We start from the raw sequence: 21,860 nt of genomic DNA on the forward strand, positions 1-21,860 counted from the left end.
CCAGTCCCTCCTGCAGCTGTCACCCCCGTGCTTCACGGTTGGGATAGTGTTCTTTGGCTTGCAAGCCTCCCCCTTTTTCCTCCAAACATAACGATGGTCATTATGGCCAAACAGTTCTATTTTTGTTTCATCAGACCAGAGGACATTTCTCCAAAAAGTATGATATTTGTCCCCATGTGCAGTTGCAAACCGTAGTATGGCTTTTTATGGCGGTTTTGGAGCAGTGGCTTCTACCTTGCAGAGCGTCCTTTCAGGTTATGTTGACATAGGACTTGTTTTACTGTGGATATAAATACTTTTGTACCTGTTTCCTCCAGCAACTTCACAAGGTCCTTTGCTGTTCTGGGAATGATTTGCACTTTTTGCACCAAAGTTCGTTCATCTCTAGGAGACAGAATGTGTCTTCTTCCTGAGTGGTATGACGGCTGCGTGGTTCCATGGTGTATATATTTGCGTACTATTGTTAGTTCAGATGAACGTGGTACCTTCAGGCATTTGGAAATTGCTCCCAAGGATGAACCAGACTTCTCGAGGTCTACAATTTTTTTTCTGAAGTCTTGGCTGATTTCTTTTGATTTTCCCATGAAAAAGGGAAAATCAAAAGAGGCACTGAGTTTGAAGTTAGGCCTTGAAATACATCCACAGGTACACCTCCAAATCTCACTTCCCTCTGTCTCAGGTCGCTGTGCATTCATTTGTGGAAAACCTGTTCAGAACCATCTGGGGAACCCCTAACCTCAAAGCCCCGCCTGCCATCAAGTACTTCTTTGACTTCCTGGATGCCCAGGGAGAGAGCAAGAGGATCAACGATCCAGATGTACTACACATCTGGAAAACCAACAGGTATGTGTTCATCTGGGTCATATTCATTAGGTCACACCATAGCAAAACAGTTTGCAATGGAAAATGAATTTGAGCCTTTTATTGGACAAGTTCAAGTAGTCCCTCCATTTTTCAGTGTTTTCTCCCATTTGGTGCCTAATGAATATGACCCTGGTGGTACACCTGTTTGAGTATGTTTATAGTAGAATCCATCTTTCTTGGTTGTATCTACTCAATCCACTACTCACTGTATTGGGATAGTGATAGAATGTTTGACTGTTCCTCTGTCCTGCTCCTTCCCAGCCTGCCCCTGCGGTTCTGGGTGAACATCCTGAAGAACCCCCAGTTTGTGTTCGACATGGAGAAGACCCCGCCTCTGGATGGATGTCTGTCAGTCATTGCCCAGGCCTTCATGGACTCCTTCTCCCTGGCTGAGAAACAGTTGGGCAAGGTGGGGACATGACCGAGACATCGCAGAATATAATGACTAACACACCTCATCTCTTGTGCTTCTGTGTGAGTTTCTGCTAATCTCAATGTCAAATATGGAAAAAGAGTTGGTGGTTCAATTCCTGCTTTGGACCTGAGATGTTTTAGTTTCGAAGTTAATTTATTGTGCTTTTGTGTACGTTTCCACAATTCCCATGGTTAAATCCCTGCCTTGCAGCAAATAGGTTTATTGTATGTCTCTGCAAATGTCAAAGTCAAACAAAGAAGTGTAATACATGTTGAGTTTGTGGCTCTGGTGCAAGAATCTCGCCCCATAAGGACAGGATTGTAGGTTTGAACCTAGGTGCCAGCTCCTGGGCATGGTTGCCTACTGAGGACTATGCTGGTTAGTGAGTCAAAGCCAATAGTGATGAGGGATTTGTGCTTTTTGAGGTAGTTTCAGTTCGATTATCAGTTTTCGATTTCAAATATTTAAAAAAACAAACATGAAATGCACTATGGGAATGCTGTAACACAGAATAAAACAATTAATCAAATAGCCATGATGGCAGTGACTGCCCATTACTGCTTATCACTTTTTAACCATAATTTATTCACATTACTTTAATAAAATATTTCAGTAGTTTAATACATTTGTTTTATTTGATGTCTTTATTATTTCATTCCAAGTCATCATCTCATCTCTATAGAGCTGCTGCCTACACCTCGTTCTTCAAAGTAAATAAAGGCATACTTGTATGACTGCTGAATACCTATATCAATCACTTAGATCATGCATTTTCAGGTAGAGATACCTCGAGCGTCTTGTCTCCAATGTTCCCTCTAAACTGCACGAGCTAGGCCCGCACATCCTCCAGGACTGCCTCACAAATGTCAGGCCGCGCGGAGACGCAAGAGATTGAACTTCACTGAGTTCACCCCATTAGTTTGCGCTATATAGATCAATGGTTTTTTCTGTGATTGAATCAACATTATATCAGCCCCTTTACAATGAAACAAAACAAATCTAACAGCAAGATTGAGGCTGTGATTTTGTTGTAGGCAGAGCGCAACGGAGTAGAATTATATTGGTGGGTTGCCCACTAGGGGTCCTTCAATCACCCGCTAGTGAATGAATGCGCTTTTCAGATCACTTCAGAGCCGCTCATGTGAACATTTGTTGATATTCTTTGCTAGTTAGCGAGTTACTAGCCCAGTTATAGATTGTAGAACTTCTTCCTACAAGAGCACAAACGTGTGGGCTACATTTCAAGCTGTCTTTTATAAAGCAAGTTGGTAAAAAGCTTATGTTTTAATTAAAGGACCAGTGTTGTATTTTGAGACAGGCTTGAATATGCAAATAAGCTAGTAGTCAGAGGGGTAGTCTACATTATCTAATTCTCTGTATGGTAATAATACATTTTGTTTTGTAAAGGGGTTTATTGCATCATACAATTTACAGTCACCTATTTGGCCCATAGTGTTACAGACTAATTATTTTTTAATGTCAAGCCTTTCATAATGTAAAATATATTTAAGTCTAATGCAATGTAGGCCTGAATTGAACACCACATACTAGGCTGTATCATAGAAATCACAAGCTATTTCCATGTTAACATGTTATGGGATTTGCTTCATTGGTTTTGTTGGTAGGTCTACATTATGCTCAAATAGCCTATTGAAATAATTCTCACAAGTTTCCACTCACAAGACCTAAAATTTGCTCAGTGACTCAAAGAATTTTTAGGCAACATTGATAGTAGTCTCTTCTCTCCCTTTCTGTGTCTGTCCTACATAGACAGACCAAGTAGGAGCACAGTGGATCATGGTCATTCTAGTTAATTACCATGTTTTTTTGTGGTAACCTATGTAGAATATTGGCTTGTTGGAAACAACTCCCAACACTGCGCATTGAGCTCACAGAAAAGAAAAAAAAAAACGAAATGGAATTCAAATAAATTGAACCAGCGTCGATCCATTAGTTGTTTAAAAAAATGAAAAAGAACAAATGTCAGTTAAATGCTCAGCACTAGCAGCGATCGGTATAATGCCGGTAGCCGCTTATGGATTTGACAGCTCTTCCACTGTTCCACCTCCTACACTGTCGGCTAGCGCAAATCTGATTGAATCGAGCACATAGATGTAAAACAAAATCCAAGCCACAGACTCTGTCTCATAACTTGCAGGCCTCTTAGAATACCTGGCATTGACAATACATCACCTAGATTTGACATGACTCTTCTACCCTCTCTCTGTTCCAGCATGACCCAACCAATAAACTGCTCTATGCCAAAGATATCTCCCAGTACAAGCAGGAAGTGAGGGCCTACTACAAGCAGGTCAGGGACCAGCCACCAATCAACAGCTCTGAGTTCAAGGAGTTCCTGCATGAGGAGTCAAAGGTACCTCCCCTCTAGTTGTTCATTTTTCAAATAAATCATCATTTTGATATTGTGCTTTACGGACATTACATTTATATTTCTGTTTCATTAGAAACATGAAAACGAATTCAATGAATCTGCAGCCCTCTGTGAGCTCTACAAATACATGCAGCGATACTTTGATGAGGTAAAGTGTCTGATTGTCTTTTTCGCCCTCCCCTTTAGTAGTCTCACCACCCACATAATCTCCCCTTAATATGCATTCATCATTTTTCCCACAACCTTCACAGTTCCCCTGCACGGTCTAATCACTTCAACCAGAACTAAACATCTTGAAAAAGCTGGCCAACAGGACATGATCATTGTGTAACTGTAAAGCTGACTGGCACAAAGCCGAGATGTTGGGAAATGAGACCTGCAGAGGATAAAACACAGCCCATACCACTTCTCTGTGGGGTGGTGGTCAGGATGTTTTCAGGTCTTCATTTTGTAATGATCTAGGTTGACTGTTTTGAGCTCTACAATGGCAACTGGCCATACCCGTGTCAAATATTTAGTTTAAACTCATGCCAAGACTTAGTGTGGAATGATAATTCCCCCATTGTGGCATATTGCTACTGACTGAGGTCTGAAGTTTATGGCCACGAGCTGACCTTTTTTTTATGCCCATTTGTAAACAAAGATTGGATGTGTGGTGTTTCCCTGGCAGATTAAACTGAAGCTGGATCAGAACAGCGCACCCGTGGAATTGAAGGAGCAACTGCAGCACGTGAAGAGCCTGTTTGATAGCCTCAACTGTTCGTGAAACTGAGCTCACTCCCTCCCCTTCGAAATGCTGAAGGCCAGAAAGCTGTTCTAAAAACGGAATATGTCAGGAGACTACATAGAGATTTACAATTAAAGAATAAAAGAGGGAGGAGTTTCAGATTACTGGGATGAACCAAATGATAGCATGAATTAGGTCACATTCCAGCTAGACATTTACCCAGAAGCAGTATACTCTTATTCTGAAGCTGGGACTTTTGTTTCCTCAACCGAAAGACTAAAGAATGTTTTTTTTATTTAACCTTTATTTAACCAGGAAGGGCTCATTGAGATTAAAATCTCTTTTTCAAGAGCACCCTGGCCAAGATAGGCAGCACAGTCATTACAAAAAAAAATAGACAGACAAGTAATCTAGTAAAAACCATTGAATTCACAAGAGTGTAAAAACAGCAAATTAAAAACATTGACAGGTCAGGGAATCAGCCTCAATCCTTCATCAGTGATTTAAAAACACCAATCGGGACAAGTTCTTCCAGTTTAAAAGTATTTGGTAAGGTGTTCCAAGACGACAGAGCAGAGTACATAAAAACCCTTTTACCAAATTCAGTTTGAACAGTCAGCAGGATAAAGTCCAGCGAACAAAGAGAGTACCCACCACATTTCTGAACAATAAAAATGCCCAAATAAAATGGCTTTGTAAATAAAAGTATACCAGTGACTGAGCCTACGAGTGACTAGAGAAGGCCAGCCAACCCTGGTATACAAAGTGCAGTGGTGCGTAAGGGTTTTGCAGTTTAAAATAAATCTCAAAGTGCCAATTGATCTCAAACACTGAGCGGGAGCATTCATATATAAAATATACCCACAGTCTAGTAAAGGCATAAATGTAGCTGATCTAGCCTCCTTCTGGCTTCAAAAGAAAAACAGGCCTTATTCCTAAAATAAAATCCCAATTTCAGCTTTAACTTTTTTGTGAGATGTTGAATATGCAATTTTTAAAAAAGAGGCCATCATCAAGATATTTATGAGGTTACAACCTCAATCTCCTTGCCCTGACAGGTAGTAATAGGTGAAAGGTTGAAGTCTACTTCTTGCATTAGAAAACACCATTAGTTTAGTTGTGCCAGTATTGAGGATAAGCTTCAATTGACACAAGGTATGTTTGAACAGAATAAAAAGCAGTTTGCATGTTCTGGAAAGCTTTTGTTACGGTTTAGCCTAGTCTCTTACATCAGCATAAAAATTAGATTGTGGTGTTAAATGGTTCTCACAAGTAAAGCTCAGAACAAAAAATATGTACACGACCTCAGTAAAGCATAACCATTTTTATATGAATTGCAAATACAATCACACATTACAAAAAAAATTGTATAAATGTTGTGCAAGTTAGAGCTTTCTCTTTTCATTTGATATGTTTTGTGCCAATAAAATCAAAATGCTTTTCACAAAATATTTGAGAGCTCACTTATTAAATTAAAACATCACTTCTAGGGAGTAATAAATCCTACAGTGAAGGTCACGATAGATAGATGTTAGAAGGGTGAACAGGCCGTGGCTCTGGTGGCTTGAGGTCCTTGATCTTCTTGGCCTTCCTGTGACACCGGGTGCTGTAGATGTCCTGTAGGGCACGCAGTGTGTCCCCAGTGATGTGTTGGGCTGACTGCACCACCCTTGTGGAAGGTGCGATTGCCGTACCAGGTGGTGAAACAGCCTGACAGGATATTCTCACCTAGCTATTCCTTTCAGGACCAGACCCCCCTGTCCACAATCTTATTCATCATGATCTAAAAGTAAAACTGATCCTAGATCTGCACTCCTACTCCGAGACTCTTTATGGATACCGGCCCTGATCTGTCAACACCAGTGATAAGGTATATGAGAAGGTACCCAGATTCAGTGTACTCACATGAAGACTAGGCCCCTCAGACCCGGGTACGAGGATGGAGATAGGGCCGAGTCCTGGGCCGGGAATGGAGGTGTCGGAACTCGTTGTGTCGGCGCTGCAGCTCCTTCAGTCGTCTGTTAAGGAGGGCATGCTGCTCGGTGTAGGAAGGACGCCTGAGGAGGAACACGCATACTGGTCTTAAAACACACAGTAAGAAAATATACATACTTCTTGGCTGAGCTGGTCTGTAGCTCCAGCTCTGCCATCTTAGCCTCCAGTAGCTGGATCTTATCCTGGTATCTCTTCTCCTTGTTCTCGGTCATGTTTTTCCTCTGTATGAGAGTCAGAGAGACCTTAAATTGAATTGAGAGAGAGACTTCAGAAAAGGAAGTAAGAGAAGCAAAGAAGAAAGGGAAGAGAGGTGAAGGTGGGGGGGGGGGGTACCTTTTTCTGTGCCAGCGCAGCCCTCTGTAGTTTCTCCTTGGCCAGGCCGTACTTCTCATGCAGCTCTGCATCCCTCTCCTGCCGTTTGTGTTTCTCCTCGAACCCCTCCACACGACGCTCCTCCACCAATCTGCAGAGAGAGCGGGTTAGAATAGAAACCACTTCATGGTTCCAACAGTAGAATTTCTAACAGTTCCATTCCTCCTCATAGACAGCATATCTATACAGTGTACAGACCACAGTATAAAGGTGAAGCAGTGTACCACTCGGCTTCGTGTTGGGTCCTCTAAGCTTGTGAGCGGGCACTCCTCAGGTCCTCCCGGGCCCTCTCCAGGGTTTCCCTCAGACACTGGTTGGACTCCAGAAGCTCAGCCTCGGAGTAGGACAACGTACCCAGCTGCAACCCCAGCTCCTGGTTCTGCTGTGAGAGGGAGGGACGGGCACGTGGTCAACTCAATGTTGTTTGGACATTAACTTTAACATAGGGCATTTACATCAGCCAATCAATGTTGAAAGGGCAATACAAACTGAATGTCAGTCAGGCGCTGAGCCTCAGGCAGCTTAGTACCAGTCTCAGATCAGCATTATCTGTCTCCATTTCCTCCAGCTGAGAGCCCTTCTCCTGCAGTTTAGTCCTGACACACGCAACATACACAGGGTCATTAACACACATTTATATGAAATATATTAGTAAATGCATACTATACACAGGTAAAGCAACACCTCTTACCAACCTGAGGTTTTACAATTCCTTACGGGCAGACTCCTCTCCCAGCTGGGCGCCATGGAGACGCTCCTCACACTCCTTTCTGTGTGTGGCCAGCAGCATCCTGTAGCGCCCTCTGCTGCTCCAGCTCAGCCAGACGATCCTCCAGCACCAACCTGAACACACACACACACACACACACACACAAACACACACTCATTATATCCACACGCACACCAGTGGAGGCTGCTGAGGGGAGGACGGCTTATAAAATGGCTGAAATAGAGCAAATGGAATGGCATCAAACGCCTGGAAACCATGTGTTTTATACTATTCCACTCCAGCCATTACCACGAGCCCACCCTCCCCAAATAAGGCACCACCAACCTCCTGTGACACACACAAGATCGATTTACACAACTTCATCAAAGTAATCTGAGACAGTGTGTGTGTGAGAGAGTGAGCCTAACTTCTCCTCGTGCACGGTGGCTGTTTTGTGGAACTCCTCGTCGCGAGCGGCCTGCACCCTCAGGACGAGTTCCCCCTCCCTCTCAGCCAGCACCTCCTTCTGTCTCTCCACCGTCCCCTTCAAAACCTCCACATCAGACTGCATACCTGACAGACAGCCAGAGAAGAAAGGAAGGAGGGGGGGAGAGAGAGAAAAAGTTGGAGTCAAAAGGAGAGAGACTGGAAGGAAAGAGTTACGTTTGCAGACTAAAATGAGAGTGATGTGCAGTACACTGGCATGCGCACACAGCAACCTATTGATATAAGGGGTTATGGTGGGGACTGTAAGTCGATCTGGATAAGAGCATCTGCTATTTAGAAATACAGCTGATGATCTCTGGGGTTAGAGGTTAAGGATCACATAGGTACTTACCTGGCTGGTAGAGTGTTGACCTCTCGCTCAGCCTTGTGTAGTCTGCCGGTCAGCTGGGTGTTCTGTTCATGACTCAGCTGCAACTCGCTCCCCAGACGCTCCGACTGCAGGCGCAGTGACTGCCTCTCTGCCTAAAACACAATCAAATGATGAATTATTCCACAAATCAAACACAGAGTAGTCATTCTACCTAAGTTAGGACTTACTCCAACAGATATATTTCATCATGTAGCTTAATATTCATAGTGACAATAACAGTTCAAGATTGACAGACAGAGACCACAAGTTTCTTACCTCCAGTGACTTGGCTGCACCCTGGGATTCTGCGAACTGGCGGACCTGGATGTGCTGCACGTTCTCAGCTTGCTGGCCAGAGTTGTCCCTCTGAGCCCGGAGCTCAGCCACGTCAGCCTCCAGGCCCTTCAGACGCAGGTGGAGCTGGGCCTTCTCTCTCAGCAGAGACTCAATGCGTTTAGTCTCTCGACGGGTCTGTGCCCTGATACTGGGCCATCAGCTCCGCTCTGTCCCTTTCCAGCCGTGAAACCTGAACACACAACATATCAGAAAAGCAATGTCTATACATACTTTTTGTGTATTTGGACACCCCTTAAAATGAGTGGAATTGGCTGTTTCAGCCACACTAGTTGCTGAAAGGCGTATAAAATCGAGCACACAACCATTCAAAGTGACTTTCAACGTGGCACCGCCATAGGATGCCACCTTTCCAACAAGTCAGTTCATCAAATTTCTGCCCTGCTTGAGCTGCCCCGGTAAACCGTAAGTGATGTTATTGTGAAGTGGAAACATCTAGGAGCAGCTCAGCAGGAACGTCTCAGCTGCGAGTCACAAGCTCACAGAACAGGACCGCGTAAAAGAACGTCTGTCCTCGGTTGCAACACTCACCACCGAGTTCCAAACTGCCTCTGGAAGCAACGTCAGCACAAGAACTGTTCATCGGGAGCTTCATAAAATGGGTTTCCATGTCCGAGCAGACGCACACAATCCTAACATCACCATGCGCAATGCCAAGCGTCGGCTGGAGTGGTGTAAAGCTCGCCGCCATTGGACTCTGGAGGAGTGGAAACACGTTCTCGAGTGAAATATCATGCTTCACCATCTGGCAGTCTGACGGACTAATTTGGGTTTGGAGGATGCCAAGAGAACGCTACCTGCCCCAATGCATAGTGCCAACTGTAAACGTTTGATTGAGGAGGAATAATGGTCTGGGGGCTGTTTTCATGGTTCGGGCTAGGCCCCTAATGCTACAGCATACAATGACATTCTAGACGATTCTGTGCTTACAACTTTGTGACAACAGTTTGGGGGAAGGCCATTTCTTGTTTCAGAATGACAATGCCCCTGTGCACAAAGCGAGATGCATACAGAAATAATTTGTTGAGATCGGTGTGAAAGAACTGGCCTGGCCTGCACAGAGCTTTGACCTCAACCCCATCGAACACCTTTGGGATGAATTGGAACGCAGACTGCGAGCAAGGCCTAATCGCCCAACCTCACTAATGCTTTTGTGGCTGAATGAAAGCAAGTCCCTGCGGCAATGTTCCAACAGCTCGTGGGAAGCCTTCCCAGAAGAGTGGAGGCTGTTATAGCAGCAAAGGGGGGACCAACTCCATATTAATGCGCATGATTTTGGAATGAGATGGTTCGACGGTGGTTCGACGAGCAGTATGTCCACATACTTTTGGTCATGTAGTGTATATCAAAAGACAAACATACTGTATAAGACCTCACATTAAAAACGTTATGTCTCACACACACCTCCGCATCAAAGCGGATCTTCTTCTCCTCCAGTATGCGAGCGCTCTCCTCTCTCTGGTGGTCAAACTCAGACTTCAGGAAGGTGTAGTCATACCGCAGCTTGTTATACTCAGACCTGTACTCCTCAGTCTCCTGCAAGGAACAGAGAACAGGGCTGGTTAGAGTAAAGGAGGAGAAACAGAAACAGAGAAAGTCGAATTTGAACGGATGTACTGTTTTTTCATTCTCAATAATCTGACCGTTTAAGTGTGATGGCCCACCCATCCCTGCCCTCAAAAACATTCAACACTTAGTTCTCACGCAGTTGCTGTGAAGATAGCAGTTACAGCTGTGACAGTTCGAGAGCATGGTAGAACTAAAGTGTGAGAATAAGTTAAAAAGCTATCCAAAGCAACTGAGGCTGGATAGAAGCAGTACAAAGCATTAAAAAAACAGAAGCAGAGGCAGCCCGGAGGTGGTTAAATGTAGTCCGAAGCAGTAGAGAACAGTACATAGCAGTAGAGAACAGTACATAGCATTAGAGAACAGTAAATAGCAGTAGAGAACAGTACATAGCAGTAGAGAACAGTAAATAGCAGTAGAGAACAGTACATAGCATTAGAGAACAGTACATAGCATTAGAGAACAGTACATAGCAGTACAGTACATAGCATTAGAGAACAGTACATAGCATTAGAGAACAGTAAATAGCAGTAGAGAACAGTAAATAGCAGTAGAGAACAGTAAATAGCAGTAGAGAACAGTAAATAGCAGTAGAGAACAGTAAATAGCAGTAGAGAACAGTACATAGCAGTAGAGAACAGTAAATAGCAGTAGAGAACAGTACATAGCAGTAGAGAACAGTAAATAGCAGTAGAGAACAGTACATAGCAGTAGAGAACAGTACATAGCAGTAGAGAACAGTACATAGCAGTAGAGAACAGTACATAGCAGTAGAGAACAGTACATAGCAGTAGAGAACAGTACATAGCAGTAGAGAACAGTACATAGCAGTAGAGAACAGTACATAGCATTAGAGAACAGTAAATAGCAGTAGAGAACAGTACATAGCAGTAGAGAACAGTAAATAGCAGTAGAGAACAGTACATAGCATTAGAGAACAGTACATAGCATTAGAGAACAGTACATAGCAGTAGAGAACAGTAAATAGCAGTAGAGAACAGTAAATAGCAGTAGAGAACAGTAAATAGCAGTAGAGAACAGTAAATAGCAGTAGAGAACAGTAAATAGCAGTAGAGAACAGTAAATAGCAGTAGAGAACAGTAAATAGCAGTAGAGAACAGTACATAGCAGTAGAGAACAGTACATAGCAGTAGAGAACAGTACATAGCAGTAGAGAACAGTACATAGCAGTAGAGAACAGTACATAGCAGTAGAGAACAGTACATAGCATTAGAGAACAGTACATAGCATTAGAGAACAGTACATAGCAGTAGAGAACAGTACATAGCAGTAGAGAACAGTACATAGCAGTAGAGAACAGTACATAGCAGTAGAGAACAGTACATAGCAGTAGAGAACAGTACATAGCAGTAGAGAACAGTACATAGCAGTAGAGAACAGTACATAGCAGTAGAGAACAGTAAATAGCAGTAGAGAACAGTAAATAGCAGTAGAGAACAGTAAATAGCAGTAGAGAACAGTAAATAGCAGTAGAGAACAGTAAATAGCATTAGAGAACAGTAAATAGCATTAGAGAACAGTAACTAGCAGTAGAGAACAGTAAATAGCAGTAGAGAACAGTACATAGCATTAGAGAACAGTACATAGCAGTAGAGAACAGTACATAGCAGTAGAGAACAGTACATAGCAGTAGAGAACAGTACATAGCAGTAGAGAACAGTACATAGCAGTAGAGAACAGTACATAGCAGTAGAGAACAGTAAATAGCAGTAGAGAACAGTAAATAGCAGTAGAGAACAGTACATAGCATTAGAGAACAGTACATAGCAGTAGAGAACAGTACATAGCAGTAGAGAACAGTACATAGCAGTAGAGAACAGTACATAGCAGTAGAGAACAGTACATAGCAGTAGAGAACAGTAAATAGCAGGAGAACAGTAAATAGCAGTAGAGAACAGTAAATAGCAGTAGAGAACAGTACATAGCATTAGAGAACAGTACATAGCAGTAGAGAACAGTAAATAGCAGTAGAGAACAGTACATAGCATTAGAGAACAGTACATAGCAGTAGAGAACAGTACATAGCAGTAGAGAACAGTAAATAGCAGTAGAGAACAGTAAATAGCAGTAGAGAACAGTAAATAGCAGTAGAGAACAGTAAATAGCAGTAGAGAACAGTAAATAGCATTAGAGAACAGTAAATAGCAGTAGAGAACAGTAAATAGCATTAGAGAACAGTAAATAGCATTAGAGAACAGTAAATAGCAGTAGAGAACAGTAAATAGCAGTAGAGAACAGTAAATAGCAGTAGAGAACAGTAAATAGCATTAGAGAACAGACAGAAGTGTTCTGGGGCGCGAGGCTCACCCCCTCCAGTTTGTTGAAGCGCTCTCTGACAGGCCCCTCCATCTCATGCTGCACCTGGGCCCTCAACAGCTCCAGCCGCTGGGGGGGTCAGCACCTTACAAAACAAACCGACTGCTATACACACTGGCACAGAAGACAGAAACACTGCCATACACAAAGATACACTACAGTAGTCATAGGTCAGTAGGTGCGTTTTCTATTGACTAAGTGTGAACACATCACACACACTATCAGTATTATGGTCATCCGCTCATCGATCAGCATCCTCTGCAGCTCCATGCTCCAGTCTGCAGGGGGGCAGAGGTGTTAATCTCGCCCCTACTGGATGGACAGATATAGCGAGAGAGAAGAATAAGGTTAGGGAAAGCGAGAGCTGTGGGTTGTTCCACTCCATCCCTTTTCAAATACATCATTAGTAAGAAAGATTGACATCAAAACACGATCCACTTCTTCATAGCCACAAAGGCTTTAGCTCAACAAAATGAATCATAAAACAGAACCAACTTCAAAAGGGAAGAGACGGGCACTGCTCTCCTCTGTTTGCAGGTCGGACATGGTAAAGACTGATGTTGAAAGGATGTTACGACAGGTGGGATGGGGCAAATTGCAGTTGTTACCATGGTAGTTCTAAATTCCCCAGCTATTTGTGCAAATGTCAACCGCTCAGGTAACTACACAGCCTCGGTCTCAAGTGATTTCTCCACTTTCTGTTGTGGATACGCGTGGTCAAGGCGGATGATTACGCTTGATTGCAAATACTGTACTAGACATCTTGGCCTCATCTCAAGCACCCCACCCACCCTGGATAAAATGTAGCTAGCTACTCAAAGAACAAAAGACAGGATGTCAGACGTACTAAATACAGGCAAGGCGATCCAGCAAAGACAAACAGTCCTACCCGGACTATGCAAGTACTGACAGTGGTGAGTAACGTTAATACTTGATAGCATAACAGCTGTGTTTTGCTGATCACTGTCGCACAAAAACAAATAGCAAAGAGACAGATATCTAAGCTGTCATCAGTAGCTAGCCAGTCATCTAGAGAAATAACTAGTGCCACTCTTTTAGAAAGTGGCGCTTTAACTCCCACGGTTCTAGCCAACTAGTTAGCTTGCGTGCTAACTACTGGTCACTGAACAACGTCGTCAAATCAGTTACCAAGCTAGCTCTTGGGCACAATTTCGAATGCTACCACTTACTTTAGCGATAATAATATGCAGTTTCGATCGTTGCTTACCTCTTGAACTCGACACCTTGACAAAACAAGCAATCCTGCAGAGAACTACTCGCATGGAATCCTGGGAGATGCATCTTAACTCTACTTCAATTTTAGCCCCATGTGGTTAAATGGCAACATTTACATAAACTCTTGGAAAAGTGCTCGTGAGTCCTGAACACTTGCTGCAATGAATTTAAGTTCAGTTTGATACATTTTCACAAATTAACTAAATGTTTTGCGGTGTATTTTGAAATTTACCGGTAGATGTTAAATAACTGATGCCAATGACGACCTGATTACAGACAATGATCACACACACACACACATAGTCAATGCTCATTAGCAGATTGTCATGACCAGTTTTATTTATTGGTGTATTTTAACCACATTTGGACTGTTAACAAAAGCCAACAATGTTCTAGGTTCTCCTTTGACACATTGTACAACATACACCTACCAAGAGTACAGGGATAACATAGTCATGCAGCCCGGATTATTTTTCAAGACAACCCTGTAACCTTAAAACAATTCTCTCCTGTAAATGAGCTCATATTAACAAAACAAAAATGAGATCTAGGCTACATACTCACTGAGTAACATATGGTAAAAAAAAAAGAAAAGTTAGTTTCAACAAAAAAAACATTTGAATCATATGCATCTTTTCATTTGCCATACTAAGTAGCTTTGGAATCAGATGGAATTAATGTCTGGATCAAATCTACAATTCAATTTGTAAATTCAATGAGCGGCCTAAAGAAACCTAGTGATTTCCACATTGCATAGTGAGCTACAGTGCTATAAGAGAGGAAAGGTAGTGTTAATCACTGTATTTATGTATTAACAGAAGTATGGATAGCTTAAGATAAACGCATGGCTTACTTCCTATGGCTACAAAATAAAAATACAGACAATTGAATAAAGGATAATAACAGTATCCATAAATATGAAATGGTAAATGAACAACAAATTGATGGACTCAAACCCTCACATTCCATACCCACAAGGCATGTAAGAAGTGCTGTGTTGGAATCATGTTATACTTAACAAAAACACTTCTGCATGCTGAGGCTGAAATACAACCATCGACTTGGCCCAAATTATAAACACAAAATATCGCACTACTATTCAAGTTTGCTACATGTTAATTATAGTGAAGCAGTCGCTGGCCAGTTGATCATCATCCCCATTCAAAACCCCTTCATACACTAAGGCACATTCATTCATTCCTTGTCTGTTTGACAAGAGGGGAAATTCTCTGGTCATAACATCAGTTATCTATTTAACTTCAAAAATACTAATGGAAGTACAACTTTTTGTACACTATAATGTAATACAGTGTGGTCAAATGACAGGTGGAAATTAACACACGCAACAGTTATGTACAACAATTAGAAAAAACATACAAAATAACTTAAAAATCTATAAGTTCTGTACAGCCTTTTTGTGAGGGACATGGCTCGGGTTGGAAAGTAGTCATGCCCTCTGACTAGTTACATCATCTTTCCTGGGTATCGGCAAGCGTCTGGCAGTCCATCTTCAACCTGAGCTGCAAGACATGAGAAAAAAACGACAATAAGTCCTCTAACATCAAACTCTAAAAAGAGCAAGCCTGACAACGGCAAGGGACAACTCATCTCATATAAACCTTCTCCTAAGGTTTAGTCAGATGAGAGCAGAGCTTGTTCACCTGTCTGCTGCCTCCTGTTCTGCCTCTGTGGGGCTGCCGTCTGGTTGTGATGATGAGGCTTTGAGTTTACTGGCATCTGAAAGGAGACAGAGCCCATGGTTAGAGACCACTCAGTTGTGACAGTCAGTATGCCACTAGAGTACTAGAGTAACACCCCCCCACCCGTCTTGCCGCATACCCTGTAGCCAGCGAATCTGTGTGGCGGGCCCGTAGCCCTGCTCGTTCTTGGCCGCGATGCGGAAGACGACAGCTGGCCGGTTGGGGGCGGAACTGTCGATGTAGGCATTGGCCAGGTGGGCGGGGCTGACTGTGCAAGAGGTCTTGGTGCCGCGATAGATCCTGATGAAGGCCAGCTGGCCAGGACGCTCAGAGCTGCTGCTGGACCGGGTCTTCCTCACCGCCAGGTACATGGAGTACTCCAGGATCTTACCTGACGGGGAGGTGGGGGAGTCCCACGTGATGTGCACAGAGTCATTAGCCTGGGGGAGGGGGTTGGTGGATAAAGGATGAGAGGAAAAACAGCTAATTGAGATGAAACAATGATACACATTTGATAAAACTAGAAATATATTGTGGAACTAGAAAGGCAGAAAGAAATCACAATCTCCCATGTGAGCTCTCTGAAGCCTCTGTTAAACAATAACGAATGCTGGCAGCACATTCTGTTAGTGTGCTTGGCCTCATTTACACCCCTCATCAGTAACCTTCTCTGTGTGTAAAGTAGGCTGTAGGAGTGTACTGTACCTTGGTGATCTTGACAGCTGAGGGCGCTCCGGGAAAGCCGGGCTGGCAGGTTTTGAACTCGCTGGCAGGGCTGAAGTCTCCCTGACCACAGCTGTTGATGCCTGCTACTCTGAACCTGTACGCTACACCTGGACACAGCTCCTGCTTCTCCCTCCACTCATAGTCCTGAGGCCCCTGCAAATTAATCTGTGGGAGTGTGGTGTGTGTCAAATTTGGAAATCAATAAACAGATTCGAGACAAATTAACCAAAATGACTGCTTGCCGAAGATTGTTACTGCATGTTATCTGCACACATTCTGGGGCATGTTTTTCATTATATACTGTCATTTAAGATTCAAACCAAGATGTGGCTTACCTCTTTAGTGTTAGTGGGTCTGCTGTAGATGGTGGAAATAATGTCATTTTCAGGTGGCAGGTAGTAGTGGGTAACCTCAGAGAACAGGGTTTTGAACACTCCAGCATCAAACCACTCAGACTCATCTAATTTCTCACCAGATACCTACAGGGCACAGATAGGCATTATTTCCTTCAGTCTTTGTGGTAGACAAATGAATAACTTCCTTAGTATTCTAATCCTACCTTGCATTTGACAGTGTTGGGATCTGAGGAAGTGCTGTCAGGTTCTTGTCCTGTGAATGAGGAAGGACTGTCATTGGTTATGCCGATGATATTCAAACCATACTAGTAAAAAGCTAGCTTGGGGTCCATGCTGTTACCTGGCTGGTGCTCACTGCTCGCCACTGTGTCCGAGCGCTGGGAGGTTTTTGTGGGGTCACCCTCCTGTCCAAAGGACTCGGAGTGTGTTTTTCCACTAGCATCACTTTCTCCCTCTGGATGCGGGTCTCGAACAGCCTCTGACACTTCCATGGGAGTCACCTTCTGCCCTGCAGCCACCTCCTGGCGTGCAAGGTGAAGAGACCGCAATATTCAGTGTCAGTCAATGTAGCATTAACAAAATATGGATGTAACATTTAGCTTAGCTGTCACGGTCTCAATGGCAGTACTAACACCATCTGAATATAGCACTTTTCCAGCACTGCAGCTAAGACAACTGGATATGGGTATAAGGGTCACCATCTGACCTGTTGGGATGTATTCTGGGCTTCCTGTGAGGTGGGGTCGTCTGGGACCTGAGCTGACTGGACATCTGGAGGAAAAAGAGCACATCAAGCATAGCTTTACATATATGCCTCTTCTTAGCCTGCTTCAACCTTCAACCCTAGCCCAGTACAGGCGTCACCATGGCCTTGAGAGTGGACCACATGGCCCTGGACAAAGGCTTCTGCTTCTAAACCACTTTCAAAGCCAATTGCTTGGCATCAGACAGAACTCCTCTGAAGGCCATGTGAAATTCCCTGTTGTCATTCCTATTCAAATTAATGGTCTCTGATTGGTTGTGTGTGAGCAGCAGGTAGATTTCTCCTCTCACCTTGGTCCTGGGGGTTCCTCTCCTGGCCATCTGTGCTGGGTCGGGCAGTGGGGTTGGCTGGGGTGTTGGAGGGGGAGACGGGCTGCAGCTGGAGGATGTAACACTCTGCTGCAGGTAGGGGGCGCCAGGCCACATGGAGCATGTTGACAGTGGACTTGACCAGTAGTACTGCTGCTGGGGTGGAGGGCCGCTCTGAAAACACCACAAGTCACAGTTAGGTTGTAGCAGCAAAATGGCCTTGCAGATAGCAAGTGTGAACAAATGAGAAATACACTCTTCACTGACTTTCCTAGTTAAATAAAGGTTTTTAAAAATATATACAAATATGCTTTAAAGATGGTATGACGCTGCAGCACATTTTGAGCGACAGTAATAAGACATATGCTGATATTAATAGTATCCTTGTCTCTCTTCTCACCTGTCTCCAGATACCACAGGTCCTTGCAGCACACCTGGTAGTTCCAGCTCTTCCGGTAGCCGTCACGGCCGCTCCAGATGTAGAGGCGGGAGCCGACAGAGGCAGCACAGTGGCCTGCCCTGGCTCGGGGTCCCCCGCTGCTGGGCTGGGGATCTTCCTGGTCACCCTGGCTCACTGTCTGCCCCTGTTGCTGATCCGGGCCTAGGCTCTGCCATGTCATGGTGTCTGATATCAACAGGAAATGGGGTAAACTGTTTAAGCACTTTAACTTCTGCAGATGGAAAAGGGGCTTTATACATACATTTGATTGATTTAACCTTACTGGGTTCAATTCAATGTGATGATTCTCATAATATGAATTTAAATGGAATGCCTGTTATGTGACCAGCCAGATACCCTAAGTGATGAGCTTGTAATAATGATGCATGATACTGACCTAAGTTGAGCACGGATAAGGAGTTGGTACATATCCATTCAGCTCCCAGGGCGTTAGGTTTGTCTGTCTCTGGAACGGGGACCCATCCCCCAAAAACATACATCCTTCCCACACAGAGGCAAAGCAAAAAAAAAAAAAAAAAAAAAAAAAAAAAAAAAACATATTAGGCAAACATCCATGATGCCACACAAACATATACAGCACACACAAAATACACATTTCCATTACTTGTTTTCTATAACGTTGGCAGAGTGAAGGCTTCTGGGTAGAGGAAGGGGTCCTTTAGTGTCAGGTGTAGACCATGTCATAGATTCTAAAGATCAGACAGAAGAGAGTGGAGAGCCAGTTAGATTACCTCACTTCAATCAGTTCATCGCCACAAATGCAAGGTTGTGGTTTATGGAAACAACATTCAAAGTGTTGTGGTCAGATTGTGGTTCATCAAAGCATGTTAGTAGACTGAGATGAGGTTACCGAGGTCAAGCTGCCAGAGGTCGTCAAGGCGACTGCCTCGCATCCCTCCGAAGATGTAGAGTTTGGGGGAGCTTGTCCCAGTGTATGCCACCGAGGTGTGGGACTCTCGAGCCCACGGACCCACACCCTTAGTATCTGGAATGTTCCAACCCTTCACCCCTGACACTGACTGCAGCTCCAGCTCATAAAAGTCATCTAGGTACCTGCAGAGAGAAAACAGAGAGAGCCAGTGGAATGAGAACTAGCCTGGTCCCAGATCTGTTTATGCGGTCTTGCCAACTCCTATGGTCATTGGTGTGGCCAAACAGATCTGGGTCCAGGCTAGATGAGAACATCATTAGTGACAGAGGAAGCATTAAGGTTTCTTATGATTATCACAACCCTCAGTACCCTGATTAGAGAAGCTGTGTTGGAGACTGTTGGAGCTATATACATAGCTCCATACCTTGGGACATTGCCATTGGGGTCCTCACTGTCATTGGCCAGTCCCCCGAACAGGTAGCACTTGTTCCCAATGAGGGTGAAGCTGTGTCCGAGGCGGGGACATGGGGGTGGCATGCCATTCTTTGGTGGCCTGGGTTTCAGCTTCTTCCACAGCCAGCGGCTCGCCTGATAGACAAAGGGTCAGAGGTCAACTATGGCATCTTAACCATCCGAGTGAATACATACAATCTACTGTACAATCTAAGGGGGAAAGATGCTGTACTTGTGAAGACCTTCCATCAGAGCTACAGGTCTGTGAATGACAATTCTGCAGCACACCCTTCACCTTATGCATAAAACATGACAAGAGGATGTTTATTACAGAAGACGCAAGTGAGTGCGAGAGCCTCACCTGTAGCTCGTACAGGCTGTTGTTGTATTTGCCAAATTCCACCATGCCGCCAAAGACCAGGATGCGGGTTCCCTCACAGGCAAAACCATGGGCAGCACAGCCTGGAGGGATGTCCCCTCTCACCGCTGGGAGAAACCACTGCTTAGAGACTAGACAAAAGGGCCAGAGATCTGATCACCTGAGAATAACTCATGTTTACTCAATCATAATGCAATGTGTGACTATAATTACGCAATATAATTTATAAAAGCTAAGTCAACAATTGTTTGTTTGTTAGCTACATGGCCTCGAGATTCTCAAGTGATCATCTGTTCCACATCAATTGTATGCTAGCTAAGTTAGCTATTCTACACAGAAACTACATCTGATAACAACCATAGACAGTATATATACATTTGGTTAGCTTCGCTAGCTAACGTTAGCCAAGTAAGCAAGCTGGCTGCTTAGCTTCGGGGAATGTTTGTGAACCTTTCAAGGCATTAACATATTAGTCGCACCAGATGGCTAGGAAAACCAAATAGTTAAGTTAGCTCACTTCTCAAACACAAAATGTGTAGCATCCATTAGCTAACGTTCATTAACGCGTTAGCCTACCGGTGTTGTAAACATGGAGCTCCTCCGCTATCCCCTCGTTTCCACCTCCAAACACGATAATAAGTTCCCGAATAGCCGCTGCTCGGTGTCCGTGTCTTGACCGGGGAATAGGTCCAGTAAATGAGTTGACTTTTTTCCATAACGGGCCCATTGTTCCGTCAGGAACGCAACACACCGGGGTTTGGTCCATTAACGGTTACAGCAGTTTGGCGCTGTTTGTTGTTACCAGAGAGAAATAGGCGGAGCGAGGTGGAAAACTATCGCGTTGTCCCCTTCACCGGAAGTGCAATACTAAACAGAGGAAGTTGCAATTTTTTTTATCGAAATTAATGGGTGTTAAATCCAATTTGTGGATTTGTATTTCCGAAGTGATTTCTAAACTACACAAATTCAGTTTTGACATCCTTCCAACTTTAGGCTTGCCGAAATGCCAGAAAGAGGCACTCAATAAATTGAGAGTGTAACGTTTGATTTTAGTTTTACTCCTTGTCCTCTACTTATACCCTTGACCTACTTTGTCTGCATTAGGTACTGGTAATACAACAAGCTACAACATTCAATAAATATCCCAAAACACTCTTTCCCCGGCCTCACATGATGTAAGTGGAGAAGATCCACAATTGTTCTTAGAGAACCTCTATTTTAAAAGTGTGCTTGTGCGTGTGTATGCATTGAAATTTTGAGTAAATATATTCCAATGAAGTTACTTCTATATTTTAAAAAAAATATATAGATCTAAGAAAGCCTTAAGATAAATAATTCACTTGTTTAGAGAGAAACATTTAGATAATTTTAGAGTAAAGTAGTAATATGTTGGGTGAGTGTGTTGGGATGCATGCCAGCAAAGACATAATTTTATCTGTGGCCAATGACCTTGAGCCTTCGTGGATGGGCACTTCTAATGTAACTCTATGGCAGCACACAAGGGGCTGGAATTTTCTATCCCTACCCTTACACTCGGCGGTGACGTAGTGTCCCCATCAATTACAGAACACTGAGCCAATCACAGCGCAACGCTCTGTATTTTCTACTGGCTTGCCCCACCACCACAGAAAGCACTTGAGCTAGGCTGACACACCTACATTTTGGAGCTGCCTTACTCAAGAAAAAAAGAGATCATGTTTGTATGCGGCTTTATTAACTCAATAATATATATATATATATTTTTTTACATTGTTTGCAAACTGATATGTGACATTTATGCCAAAATAACATTTGGGTGCAAAAAAAATGTGGGGCTCAAAGCAGGTGGGGCTTTGCCGCACCGTCCCTGAACAACAGGTCCACCGTCCCTGAACAACAGGTCCACCGTCCCTGAACAACAGGTCCACCGGCCCTGAACAACAGGTCCACCGTCCCTGAACAACAGGTCCACCGTCCCTGAACAACAGGTCCACCGTCCCTGAACAACAGGTCCACCGGCCCTGAACAACAGGTCACCGGCC

General features: G+C 43.8%; 2 protein-coding genes and 1 pseudogene across 3 annotated transcripts in view; 1 reads left to right on the forward strand and 2 right to left on the reverse strand.

The window, feature by feature from the left end:
• Positions 1–5,847, forward strand: part of LOC118366272 (plexin-C1-like) — a 22,724-nt gene extending 16,877 nt beyond the window's left edge. The window contains exons 26-30 of the mRNA XM_035748818.2: positions 680–843; positions 1,126–1,273; positions 3,513–3,653; positions 3,745–3,819; positions 4,342–5,847. Coding sequence (XP_035604711.2) covers positions 680–843; positions 1,126–1,273; positions 3,513–3,653; positions 3,745–3,819; positions 4,342–4,437 — 624 coding nt within the window. The 3' untranslated portion in view covers positions 4,438–5,847. The remainder of the gene's footprint in view (positions 1–679; positions 844–1,125; positions 1,274–3,512; positions 3,654–3,744; positions 3,820–4,341) is intronic.
• Positions 5,708–12,665, reverse strand: LOC118365957 (centrosomal protein of 83 kDa-like; annotated as a pseudogene).
• A 1,460-nt stretch (positions 12,666–14,125) lies between these two features.
• On the reverse strand, positions 14,126–20,679 carry LOC118366273 (host cell factor 2-like). 2 transcript variants are annotated; one of them, XM_035748819.2, is made up of 16 exons: positions 20,416–20,679; positions 19,822–19,970; positions 19,432–19,595; positions 18,987–19,189; positions 18,741–18,825; positions 18,513–18,616; positions 18,077–18,301; positions 17,659–17,850; positions 17,312–17,376; positions 16,946–17,126; positions 16,809–16,858; positions 16,585–16,728; positions 16,229–16,414; positions 15,663–15,963; positions 15,485–15,560; positions 14,126–15,338 (listed from the first exon to the last, which is right to left on the reverse strand). In XM_035748819.2, the coding sequence occupies exons 1-16, from the start codon at positions 20,603–20,605 to the stop codon at positions 15,293–15,295; spliced, it is 2,361 nt and encodes a 786-aa protein (XP_035604712.1). In that variant the 5' UTR covers positions 20,606–20,679; the 3' UTR covers positions 14,126–15,292. The 2 variants fall into 2 exon arrangements, with proteins under 2 accessions (XP_035604712.1, XP_035604713.1); XM_035748820.2 differs by having other exon boundaries at positions 14,126–15,343.
• Positions 20,680–21,860: the final 1,181 nt, after the last annotated feature.

The sequence above is a fragment of the Oncorhynchus keta genome, chromosome 33 (assembly GCF_023373465.1).
Source record: "Oncorhynchus keta strain PuntledgeMale-10-30-2019 chromosome 33, Oket_V2, whole genome shotgun sequence".
Taxonomy (NCBI): domain Eukaryota; kingdom Metazoa; phylum Chordata; class Actinopteri; order Salmoniformes; family Salmonidae; genus Oncorhynchus; species Oncorhynchus keta.

Coding starts and splice junctions, on each gene's coding strand:
- LOC118366273 (XM_035748819.2), bottom strand. CDS start 20,605: ATGGACCAAACCCCGGTGTGTTGCGTTCCTGACGGAACAATGGGCCCG. Junction 17,377..17,658: donor GAGGAACCCCCAGGACCAAG/GTGAGAGGAGAA, acceptor TTTTTCCTCCAG/ATGTCCAGTCAGCTCAGGTC. Junction 17,127..17,311: donor CCCAGAATACATCCCAACAG/GTCAGATGGTGA, acceptor CTTGCACGCCAG/GAGGTGGCTGCAGGGCAGAA.